General features: G+C 37.4%; 1 protein-coding gene and 1 long non-coding RNA gene across 4 annotated transcripts; one reads left to right on the top strand and one right to left on the bottom strand.

Moving 5' to 3' along the window:
* Positions 1–4,655: 4,655 nt before the first annotated feature.
* Positions 4,656–9,321, bottom strand: LOC145209100 (beta-1,3-galactosyltransferase 5-like). Of its 3 annotated transcripts, none has more exons than XM_080079348.1 (5): positions 8,776–9,321; positions 8,270–8,449; positions 7,606–7,841; positions 6,555–6,780; positions 4,656–6,046 (listed from the first exon to the last, which is right to left on the bottom strand). In XM_080079348.1, exons 2-5 carry the CDS (start codon positions 8,386–8,388, stop codon positions 5,479–5,481), a joined length of 1,149 nt encoding a protein of 382 aa, XP_079935474.1. In that variant the 5' UTR covers positions 8,389–8,449; positions 8,776–9,321; the 3' UTR covers positions 4,656–5,478. The 3 variants fall into 3 exon arrangements, with proteins under 3 accessions (XP_079935474.1, XP_079935473.1, XP_079935472.1); XM_080079347.1 differs by having other exon boundaries at positions 8,807–9,321; XM_080079346.1 differs by lacking the exon at positions 8,776–9,321 and having other exon boundaries at positions 8,270–8,588.
* On the top strand, positions 7,835–8,711 carry LOC145209101 (uncharacterized). Its single transcript, XR_013855007.1, has 2 exons — positions 7,835–8,013; positions 8,253–8,711. It is a non-coding gene; the product is annotated as an uncharacterized LOC145209101 (long non-coding RNA).
* Positions 9,322–13,020: the final 3,699 nt, after the last annotated feature.

Raw genomic sequence — 13,020 nt, 5'->3', positions numbered from 1 at the left:
ACTGCTTTAAAAAATAAAGTACTGCAGTGCAGCAAGCTGGAAAGTGGTGATTTTTTAAAATTAGTATGAAGTATTATTTTTTACATTTTTTTTGGTTAATAGACACAAATAAAGCTTAATTAAACACAAAACCTACTTTTTATGTGGGTTAAAATACCCAAACAACCCAGCATTCAACTTAATCCATCCTTAAACCTGGGGTAGGGCAGGATTAAAATTTTGCCTGTTTAATCCGAGATTAAAATTTAATCGAGGTTGGTGAATACGGCTACCAGGGATTATCCCTTACTTAATCTAGGATTACGTTAATCTAGGTTTAATCTAACTTCGTGAATTCCACCCTAAGTCTTAGAGCATAAACATTTACAGCAAAATATATTTCTGTATGGCAATTTTAAGCGACGCACATTAAGATATTCAATAGTTACATATACATAATTTCTTGTGACGGAATTTCTCAAATGTTTTCGTCCAATCGGCGTGCATAAAATTGCGTATAGATCTAATCGATTTGCCCCGAAATCCGACATAATGCTTTGCGGCGTAGCGTGCAGGTTTTACCACCATGGTGTTCGGTACAGAAAGATTTTCACGCAAAATACCTGTAATCCACACATCGTCTACGCGCATTGGCGTAAAGTCTATGGAGATCTCAAGCAAGCGCCGCGCGAGACGCACAGACGTGGCGTACATGCCACCTAAGCAGCAACGTGGAAAGGTTTTGCCAGGGAACTCTTTCTTGCTTAAATACCACTTGCTTGCTTTACTTCGATCCGGTACACCCTTGTTCAAATCGCTGTAAAAGCATATGATTGGAAAACCAGCGGTGCTGTTGACGCCAAAAGTTTTTTCGTTTTCAACTATTGCTTCTTGTAACGCACCGAGATCGACAAGAAAATCGTCGTCTGCTGACGCGTACAGGTAGTGGTCGGGCAGGTTTTCCGATGCCCAGCGCATTCCCGTCAACGTTTTTTGTGCAATGAATCTATTTAAGGACTTAAAAGTTGTATTAAAAGATAAAAAAGGCAACGACTACATACATTCAGACAACAAAATTATGTCAAATACCGTCCGAATCTAATAGCTAACTTATAAAGGTGTTTAAGTATGTTTTTTTTAATGTTGCAACATGCTCTTGGTTCAAGAATCACCTGTAATCGTCGGATCCGTCGTAGTTTAAAATGTCTTGGTATCGAAAATGTTCCTCGCGCAGTAAATCTTTCATTTTTTGAGAGCACGGTTTTCCGATCAGAAAAACGACGGCGAAAAATCCATTTTCAACATAATGCCAAGTTCCCCAGGTACGTCGAATCAATTCCCGACGGGCAAAGTTGTGCGTTGACGATTTTACGAAAACCACCAATCGCCACTCTGTAGCTTTAGTAAGAAAAATGTACAGAAAAGAAAATGTCACTCGTTGAAATGTTTTTTTTACGGAGTTCAATGTTTCATATAGCATAGGCCTACCACAGTGATCCCCATTTTAGAGAAAAATTTCTAATTTAAAATAAATATTATGGTAAACAAGTTCAGTGAGAGTTGTTACATTTTATGACATTTTGTTTACCCAGGGTTCACAGAGGACTAAAAACTAAATTCTTTCAATCCAGACTATATCAATAAGTCAATAAATTAGGATAAGTCATCACAGTTTTGTTAAAAAATACCACCAATAACCTTTGATAAGAATGTATCATCTTTTTGGTAAAAATAGGGTAGGACTAAATCAAAATAACAGTATGTGTTATATTCGTTTAACTGCCTTCTGATAGAATCCAATTACAGGTCCTGTATTGTTTCTGGCGTATGCGGTCCGGTATAGCTATCACGTAAAAGTTGGGCTTTTACTTAAAATAGACCATTTTTTCATTACCGGATATTAAACAAGACAAAACGTAAACTGCGAATTCACCTTTGGTTCTGTTGCATTGTGTTAAATCACACTTTTCCGTGAATGGAATAGTCGGTTGATGAAAGTAATTGATTTTCGGATAACTTGCAGTAACGGTTTTAACGGTTGTCGTGATGCGTTTAGTAACAAGATTTGATGTCGATTTGCTTCTAAGGAAGGTCATCCTTAAAAGGACCTTGGTAAGGTTTTCATATCCCAAATGAAAAGTTTTAAAGCCTTTCAAATTTTGGTTCGCTTTAAGACTGAAAATAAACATCATTATTACACTTAATGGCGTACTGGGGAGTATCCAAGTCTAATAGTAGCTTGGTTTGTAATCTACACCAGTACACTTTAAAGTTTTTTAGTGTATACGATGCGACAGGAAACGTATTTACGTATATGAGTGTTCAAATGGACCCATAGGCAACGCTCGCACCTCACGTAAAAAATCCACTGTTAGTAAAACTTCATTGACAAAGACAACGGTGTAACTCTTGTCAATCGATACCGAACCACTATGTAGTTACTTACCCTGCAACTTTAAACTTTCTCAAATCGTCATACGTCAGAAGGACACATGCAACAAGCATTACAGAGCCGAACAACAAGATAAATTGTCGCTTCCATGATAGCCGGATTGACCGTACACCTGATTTGCAAACTTTGAATCTCAGGATACTGAACAGTTTGTCCCTTCCACATACGTTCACTACATCTGAATAAAAAAAAATCAGTGGTGTTCTTTGTGGCCTAGAAATGTTCAATAAACTTCTCGTGTCCACATGATATTGAACACAGTTAGTTCATTATGAAATCAAACAATGCTAATTATAAAATAATAATATTATCGCAAAGTGACCTAAATGAAAACTGCTGGGAACACAATCCTGTATACCAGAGAACATTTAGATTTTTAGGCCATTGAAGCACGTCTTCGGTGAAACATGGTGATAAAATATGAAGACAGTTAGTTGCTATACCATTCCAAGAAGAGATTTAGTTAATATATACCGCCGATCCCACGATGCTTGCATGGTGTCCTTAAAACGGGTGACTAATAACGGCGGGCGGGTTAACACTAATAATAATGTAGTACCTTTGTTTGCAGCTAAGTCAGTATGCTTTGGTTTGCAGTGCGTGCGCGTGCAACCATAAACGTAAGCATTGGTGTCAAACATTGAAATGACAAAGAGAATACAATTAACTTTTTTTTAAAGTTTAGCAACAAAGGATTGAGTTTTTAACCACTTACAGATAACACCCGGTATATTTGACGTGTAGTGTCATTAAAGCGCGTCTCTTTGATTGTCTAATAACCCACAGCGGAAAACCAAACATGTCCCAACATTGTGGTTCCTGCTTAAGGTACAGCTTGACCTTGGTTAGTGATTGTTCTCTTCTTTCCTATGCTAAAAAAATGCTTACATTCCACGCAACGGTTCGGTGCGGTTCAGGTGATTTCCAACACAGAAAGAGAACTTACTGTGCTTGCTCTCCGCACGCAGGGTACTGTCTGCCTTCGGTTTTGACCCATGAGAGGGGGTTACCTGGTTATTTCCAGGGTTTTTTCTAACGGTGTTTGTTATTGCTACAAGATTCTTTCAGATTCTCTTTCTCCTATAAGGCCAAATTTATTTCAATTTAGCTGTTGCCCCCTGTACATAGAGTTATAAACAACAAACTTACCAGTCCCCTTCTTCATAAGTCTTGAGCCTTGCGCCACTTGATAAGATCTGTTGTATACGGTAGCAGGAAAAATGCATACAATGCAACCGTTAATTTCCTCCACTATAAAAAATTAAACAGTAGTAAAAAAAAATTATTGAAACAATGCAATTTGCAGCATATTGGAAATTCCATATTGATCCAAGCATGTGCTTCACAAACTGTGCTACGAGTAGGCCTTCTAGGTGCAACAAGCTTGCTCAAGTCAAAAAGAATTGGTAACAACTTTTGGACTATGCACTGTGCATTATTGCGGCATAATTACTTTTGTTTGGGTTTTAATACGCTTTTGACGCAATAAAGAATTTCTAGTGTGTTACTGCGTAGATACCGTATTTACTCGATTGTAAGCCGCATGTTGAGGTGTTAAAAAATAATGTAAGCCGCCCTCGATTGTAAGCCGCATGCTGGAATTTTAGATACGATTGTTTCTTACATCTTTCTGTTGTTATATGGTATGACTATTTTTCTAGTTACGTTGATAACTGTACCCAACAGAACGTATATCGACGTATAATCTGATCATGCATACATGTTTTGAACCCCAAATAATTTAAAATGTTGGAGTGTAGAAATAATTTCGGTATAAAATTAAAATATAAGTCGCCCTCGATTATAGGCCTAAGCCACACAAACGGCAGCTAAAAAACAATATAAGCCGCGGCTTAAAATCGAGTAAATACGGTAGCCGGTAGTTGACTTGGAAAGCCCAGTCATGGAGTCATGGAATAACCTGTGATCGTCTCATTCGTCTGTATGCTGTTTTAATTTTCTGGGTGATAAGTGGTGAGCTATAACACTGTAAAATATCTAAAAAAATAGTTAGGGGTGCTTGAAGTAGAACGAGTGAAGCAGAGTATTAAACATTTTTTCCCACTGAATATAAACATAAACTATGTTCTTGTCTCGTGTATTGTATTCAGGAATCAAGCTATATTTGTTTACTTGCACGGCGACTTATTAAGCGCAATCGAACTTGCTCTTTGGTGTTCAAAACTGCATGACTTAGTTGAGTTGTATGGTAAACAGTTCGAAGTAATATAAAACCTTCTTTATTTTCCAGCATTTTTGGTACAGCTTCTTTAGTTTAGCCGATGTATGCCACCAGAAAATTAAAAAGCACAAATTGCGAAAACTATAGAACGCCAAAAAGGAAGCAATAATCGTAAAAGAACTCGTTAATAATAATCAAACTTAAAGCAACGATATTAGTAAATGAAAAAAGACACACAAAAACTCGATTTGAAGCATGAAGCATGAAAACAAAATCGTTTGTTAACTGACTTGCACCAAACATCACAAGTGGCATATCATATAACATGTTGTAAAATTTCTACAATCTTATAAAAGAAGGTTTGATGCACATAAAAATATTGCAACTATTGCTTTCAAATCACATTATTCCAATTAGTAGAAAGCCTGTGGTGATAGAACTATACAGTATTTACTTTAAAAAAATCACATTCTCTTGCGAAACAATGACAGTTGAAGATTTTTTTTTAATTCTTGTTATAACAAGAACGTATGAGTTAAATTGCACATAACAATATCAGCTTGGGGTTGTTGTGCGCAAGTGCTGGACAGTCAGTATAGGTAGTCTCCAGTCTAGTAGTTGTAACGTCCAGCGTTCGTTATACAGTTCGTTTTGTTGTGTCATGCTTGAGTTAAGTTTGTTTGGCCTTCTATGTAAGAAGAGAGAGCACAAAAATGAAGTTGCGTTCTGCCAGTGAACACGACAGGAATAAAAAACATGGACCACTACGATTTCAGCAGAACCAAAATAGCAAATACATAGAGTGCAAACACAATTTCTTTTCTATTAAATGACTGACATCGCCAAGCTTTACACGTAAAGAGATTCAATAGTCGCATAAACATAATTTTTTGTGTCTGAATTTCTCAAATGTTTTCGTCCAATCGGCGTGCATAAAACTGCGTATGGTTTTAGATGGTTTTCCCTTGAAGCCTGTATAATGCTTAGCTGCATAAGGTGAAGGTTTTATCACCATGGTCTCCGGTATGGAAAGATTTTCACGTAAGATGCCAGTAATCCACACGTCGTCTACGCGCATTGGCTCAAACTTCCGAGAGTGTTCAAGCAAGCGTCGTGCTAAGCGTACAGACGTGGTGTACATGCCACCTAGGCAGCAACGTGGAAAAAAATCGTGAGGATACTCTTCCTTGCTTAAATACCATTTGCTTTTTTTATTACGGTACGGCTCAGCTTTGTCCAAATAGCGGTAAAAGCATATGATTGGAAAACCAGCGGTGCTGTTGACGCCAAAAGTTTTTTCGTTTTCAACTATTGCTTCTTGTAACGCACCGAGATCGACAAGAAAATCGTCGTCTGCTGACGCGTACAGGTAGTGGTCGGGCAGGTTTTCTGTTGCCCAACTCATTCCCGTCAAAGTTTTGTTTGCAATATTTCTGTGACGACAATTTTGAGTGATAAGAAGTGAAAAATTTAATAGCAATATGCAATTTAAAAAAAGCAAAAACAATCTCTAAACAAAAGGAAAAATATTTTGTTCATCTAAAGCAGTGGTCGGCAACCGCCGGTCCGCGTGTAGTTCTTTACTGGGCCGTGTACTTTTTCGGGTTAAATGCTTCAAAACATTTTACCCATGTATCCCGGGGATGATAAACTAATTTATGCGTTTGCATTAATAAATATTTGTAGTGTTTTGAAGGCCGTTCCGCAAAGACATTTCAAAGGGTTAAAAAACGGTCCGCAGAGCAAAAAGGTTGCCGACCCCTGATTCAAAGCATATAATGCCGTTTGCTTGCATAATTTTATACAAGCGTATCTTACTGGTCATCATTAAATCCAAAGCAGTTCAAGTTTATTAGACACAACCCAAACAAAGGAATTTTTAGGCGCTTTCAAATGGTTTAAAATATTTTAACATGCTAATTATTCAACAGTTACAGTTACTTGTAGTCGTCGGGTCCGTCGTAGTTCAAAATATCTTGGTTTCGAAAATGTTCCTCGCGTACTAAATCTATCGTTTTGGGGTTGTCCGATTTCCCGATCAGGAAAACAACGGCAATAAAACCGTTTTCAACATAATGCCATTTCCCCCAGGTGCGTCGAATCAGTTCGCGATGAACGAAGTTGGTTGTTGTGGATTTTACAAAAACCACCAACCGCCATTCCGTACCTTTGGCAAATATGATGAGTTAATTTCACTGCAACCAAAGGAGGCTATACATTTAGTGTAACATTTTGTCAGAAATTAATTTCACTTGCTACTAGAGATGTGCCCAAGACCTGAAAATTTAACCAAACAGTGTAAAATTGGAATTCGATTTGAACAACCTGCGGACGTAATTGGTTGTACAGTCACATAAGACCACGGATAGAACTTTTATGCATCTGCTCAAGCCTAGGTACAAAACTTCTGTTTATATGTCATACCAATCCAGCTTACATATGCCTTTCACGGGTTTTGTGGGTTCACTGACGCAGTGGTAACAAGAGGCCAAACCACACTACGTTAAAGTTCAAATAAAACCGAGTTCAAATCAGAATGGTAAGTCGGGCCGGGTTCAGGCGTATTTTTTGTAATAAAGTCCGTAGTTTTTTAAAATGTAGATTACCGAGATAGGTAACTTGTTGCTGGATATAACCTAATGCCCAACAGCCCAAAAATGCATTATTCAAGCAATTGTTTTTATTGTTCATTGTGTATGTTTTCTTTATTATGGTCCTGTCCAGGGTTTTTTAAGGTTTGGTTTGGGTGACCGCTAAGTAGTTTTAAGAGACCGCAAGTGTTTCATTTAAATACCCAAAAATAGCCATATTTGCTTAAACGGGAATTTTGGCAAACCGCTGGAGAAATTTGACCGAAACGGTCCCCCAAAACACCTTAAAAAAAACACTGGTCCTGCTCCTGTCAATCAAACTTTTGGACCAAAACGGATTCGGACTCAAATTTCGGGCCGCTTACAACCTTGGTTTAAATTGAAGCGGAACAAAAATTTACCTTTGGTGGTGTCGCATCGTGTTAAGTCACACTTCTCCATGAATGGAATAGTCGGTTGATGAAAGTAATTGATTTTTGGATGACTTGCTGTCAAGGTTTCAACGGGGGTGCTATTTGTTACATTATTGGGTGTCAATTCGCCTGTAAGTGAGATCCCTTTCAGATGCTCCTCGGTAAGGTTCATAGTTCCCAGATGTAAATTCGTCAAGTTGTTTTCCCTGAGATGTGCTGTAATACTTTGAGTAAATACATACACTTTAGCAACCTAGCAGAAGCTACGGATGAGACCATCCGTTTTGAACCCTTTCGCTCCTCATTCTTTTTTAATATAGGATTTATGAAGTAATCCCCAGCTTTACTGCAATGGACGTTACGGTGAAATGTCGTGAAAAAATTATATGATACGAGGTAAACCCCAACTTCCAGAAAAAACGTCTCAGTAAAAAAGTTTTCAAACTTAAAATCGTCACGCATCAGCTAATATGTCGGAGCACCAACACACGTCAGTGGCAGTCACAGAAATTTTGCGGAATTTTAAACAATTTTGATTCAAAAATAGAATGCAATGTAAGAATTTCTAGCGAGTAAGATATTGTCAATAAAATCTTCAAGCGATATTTAAAAACGGGATTAACTTATGTTTCTAGAACTGATGATGCCTTACCCTGCCAGTTTGGTACTTCGCCAGTCGATGTACTTCAGAAAAGAACACGCAGAAAGCGTTAACGCACCGAACAACAACAACACCATTTCTCTTTTCCATAGTAGTCGGATTGATCGCATTGTTGTCTTGCAAACTTTCAAAGTCAAGAGACTGAACAGTGGACTTCTCTGCACACGGTAGCTGCACTTGAAACATAATGTTGAACTTAAAAGGGAATCTTTTAAGCCATAGGCCTGCACCAGGAACGGTGTGGGTGAACGCTACTGTTGCCTCATTAACATATATCATGTACAATTAAGAAAAACTATGATTCATAATACATGGCGTGACACGTTTCCTATACTTGCAATGTTTTGATTGCGTAACGAATCAACAACGGAATTGTATTACATACGGTGTGACATATCTTTGTCAGGTGAAATGAAAAAAGGATTATGTTTTACTTGTGGTATAGGTCATTGAACAATTTTCGGATGCCGATCATAAATGATAATATATAACATTACCTTTCTAGTTTCCGACTACTCCTAAATATACCTGAATGACGCTCTTTAAAAATCCAATTCCTTACTTGACCTTTACTTTAAACTTCTTTTTCAGTAATCTACTTACATGCCAACAACTAACAAAGCAAGCACGCTAAATTAAAAACTCATCCGCGTAGGTTTACATATACGGCTGGTCAGAGGTTAGTTTAACTATACACTGACAGTAAACCACAGACTGACACCTTGTCAGCACAAGTACACCCACAGCCATCACTGCAAGCAATGCCCTTTTTACAAACCTTTGACATTCTTTCCTTAACACATGAAATAGCAAGATTCGTTCTGGAAAAGTGCGTGAAGCAAACTGTGTGCAGTCAAGCAATTATAAAGTCCGGTGTCATTTTAGTCCAGTTAGCCACTCCTTTGTTGCTACAAAACCTAGCCCGTTATCTTTTGATAAACATACAATACAATACCAATAGCCCATACGACTAACTTCCTGTCAAATTCTACTTCTCTTTGGTGTAAATTTCGACGAAAAACGTTCGAGCATGATTGAAACTTGCTGCTGCTTTGTTAAACGCAAAGATGTAAGAGTGAGATCCTTCCCTTGTCTAAAACGCCTGTACTTGAATTTGCTTGACTCCTGCTAAACAATGTCTGCCTCCAGTAAACACAGCGTTGTGTAGCAGGTTGTTTACATACCGCTATTATATCCTTTAGTTGTTTGCTCATAATTGCAGATACCACATGATATGTGAGTATTGTACTTTAGAAGTGATATTGTTAACATCTTTTTTTTAGTTAACTGAACTTTTGCGTAAGGTTTGTGTTAAAAAACTCAAATATGATGATGAGACTAAGACCTTCCATTAAAAAACTTGCGCTAGCTTACCCAATACCAAGCTTGCGCTAGCTTACCCGATACAAATCTTCCTATTTTTTCTTTTTCGGAAGCCTGGAGTGTTGTGTCATATGAATAGAGCTAGCTGTTGTTACAACTAAAAAGGTAACAAATGCTACCCTAACAATGACTTTATACAATGTAAATGTAAATTTGTATCCCTTCAAAAAGCTGAAAAACAGTGAAAACCATTCACCAATTTTAACCCTTTAACTGCCAGGGGCGCATAAATGCGCATGGAGACGGTAGAGCTACTAACACCATAACTCACTTGACACCCAAAGTCGATTTGGTTATATCTCCAAAAATGCTTACGGTTAGGGCTATTAGGGTCGGGGTAAGGTATTAACACTTAAAATTCAATAAAACTAACCCAAAAAATGAGTTACTAATGTAAAAAAATTAAAAACTTATTTCCCAACCCAACCCATTTATAGACGCTAAATAAAAAATTCAGCTCTTTACGCCCCCTAATCGACTTTGGGTGTCAAGTGAGTTATGGTGTTAGTAGCTCTTCCCATGGAGACATGCCTCGTTGTTAACAGCGATAAAAATCATATTAGTGCGAATTTTTTTTCCAACTGGGGTGCGTTGGAAAGTTTATGCATATTGGCTTCAATTTATTCGAAAAAAATGATATGTTAGTATTTGAAAAAAATTAATTACACTAAGGAGAAAGTGAAAATTCAGAAAAAAACAAGTTTTTTTTTAATTTTTGTTTTTGAGCCGTTTTTTGATATTTTACGCTTGGTTGATTCACATACAGTTGTTTGGAGTTGATTTCAGGGCTTTGTGCGCGTGTTGCGGCGATCTTTGTTTACAATTTGAGATGTGTTCAGCTGAATTCAGCTTGAAATTAATTTTATCATTTAATACTGTAAAATAAGCAACTGAAATTATTGATTATGACGTCATGAGCTAATTAATGACGTAATCAAAATAACACAGATAAAATTTTGTAACGAATTGTTTGTGAAACAACTTGTAACTAATAATTGTAACGAAAAACGTCAATAAACGGCAATTTCATGAAAAAATAGAATTAAAATGACGTCATTTCATAGGTGATGACGTCATCGAAAAAATTTTTATCTTTAAATTGTAGAAAATTATATACCCAACAACTTTCCCCAAGAAAGTTTTTGCCTATCTTCTATCGATTTTGCATAAAACCTAAAAGAGCAAGAACGTGTCTAAACATCATTTTTTGGCAGTTAAAGGGTTAAACTCTTTTTTTAAAAAAAACGGCATTGTGGTACATAGGCTACAGCAGGGGTCGGCAACCCTTGGCACGCGTGCCAAGGTTGGCACGCAAGGTGGTTTTTCATGGCACGCCAACCGATTTGCGTGTTCATATGAAGTAACAATTTACCCTGTTACACTGCTTGTTTATGCTTTTTATCATGCCGATGTCTTAAAATTTAGCCTCACATGCACAAAACACTCTGCTTTCTCTTTATTATTGATATCTGCTGGCACGAACCACAATTATTTTGAAAAACGTTGGCACGCGAGGTCATTAACACATGGAAATAACAAGTAAATTGGCACGCGTCGCCAAAAAGGTTGCCGACCCCTGGGCTACAGTAAATATGCTGGTTAAGCACTTCCACCTAAAGTCCTAAACAATAGCAGTTTCGAACCTGCACGGGAATACAAATGTTATGCATACAGTACAGTTTAAAACTTTCGAAAATATTATTTTCTGTACCTTTCTTCTTTGAAAACAATAAAGTACTATTTCAATGGTCTTTTGTGGCTTTAATCGCAAATCCAAGTCCTTTAGTACAAATTACTTTGCTATTACCAAATACTTTCCCTCGATAACTGTTTTTGACAAAACCGCAATCTTCTGGTGAAAATTATATAGCTGTGAAACATATTCATTCCCAACCATTAAAATCTAACAAAGTTTTCTGAGCGACTGCATTTCCGAACCAGCAATTTGGCATCAGACAGGCTAACTGGCACAATGGAATTAGGTTTAAAAGGTAGTCGTAAAAAGGTAAAGAATGTAGTGAAGCAAAACCGTTCTGCACACTGACTTAGACGAATTGATGGCCAAGTTCGTGCGGTAGAGCTACTGACGCGGTGCCTCCTAGGAGATCCAAAAGTGCCTAATTTTTAAAACGGTATATCTCAAAAAATGCTAACGGTTAGGGCTATTAGGGTCGGGATAAGGTATTAGCATTTAAAATTCAATAAAACTAACCCAAAAAATTAGTTACTAATGCAAAATTTTTAAACATTTGCATCCTAAACCAACCCTCTTTAGCCGCTAAATAAATAATTCAGTTCTTTACGCCACCTATCGAAATTTAAGCACTTTTGGATCTCCTAGGAGGGGTAAAACTACTAACACTGAGCATTGGCTTACGCCCGGTCTGAGAACTTCTGGTAGGTGGCGCAACAGAGCATAGGCGTTTATGGTGCTGACTCAGCAATTATTCTTACCATAAACCCAAATTGCTGTAACAGCACCATAAACGCATATGCTCTGTTGCGCCACCTACCAGAAGTTCTCAGACCGGGCGTAAGCCAATGCTCAGTGTTAGTAGCTCTACCCCTAGGAGGCACCGCGTCAGTAGCTCTACCAGTTCGTGCAACGTGCCAAAATTTGCTGAAGTAAGCAAAATAAACTTTCCTTTTTATAAAATTGTATTTTTTTAGATGGAATCAAAAATTTGGTTTACATTTAGTCAGCAATTTGCAAAAACATTTCTCTAACACTATTTAACACAAAAAATTGTCTGTTCCTTAGCTATTCGTCCAGGAAACAACTTACCGGTAAGTTTAGATCGTTCAGTTTAAACTGCAAACATAAACCGCCTGATATATAAGTCCAATACTGTACGTCGTAGACCGATACCTCCTAGCAGACCGAGCTAAGAACTGCGTATAAAGATGATGTTTTTTAGCTTTACATTAAACCACAAGTTACATACTGGAATCATGACAGCAAGGTCCTTCCCAGCGACGAGCTTGTACTTTGTATGTTTTTCTTTTGCTTCCTTTACTTAAATTATATCGTACAGAACTGTGAAACAAACCAACAACCGTCTTTTTGTGTGCAAACCTATAAATAGCAGTAATATAATCCTAAAAAAGTTTTTTGAGCAAACTTTGACAAACCTATGTTTACTGTACAATCTATCTCAAACCATCGCTTGTTTAAGTAACTGCTTCAGTGATAAAATGCAATTAGAGTGGCGGAAGTGTTAATCACCTTATTTAAATGACTAGCGACATTTTAAAACAGTGGTTCTCAAACTTTTTTTGAGCGGGACCAAATCTGAGTTTTATAAACATCTCACGACCCAAGCCTTAAACAACAAAAAATTTTTTTTACCCTTTTACGA

This window comes from Phallusia mammillata, chromosome 1, assembly GCF_965637545.1.
Source record: "Phallusia mammillata chromosome 1, kaPhaMamm4.hap1.1, whole genome shotgun sequence".
Classification (NCBI taxonomy): Eukaryota; Metazoa; Chordata; class Ascidiacea; order Phlebobranchia; family Ascidiidae; genus Phallusia; species Phallusia mammillata.
This window is presented reverse-complemented; position numbering and strand designations above follow the sequence as displayed.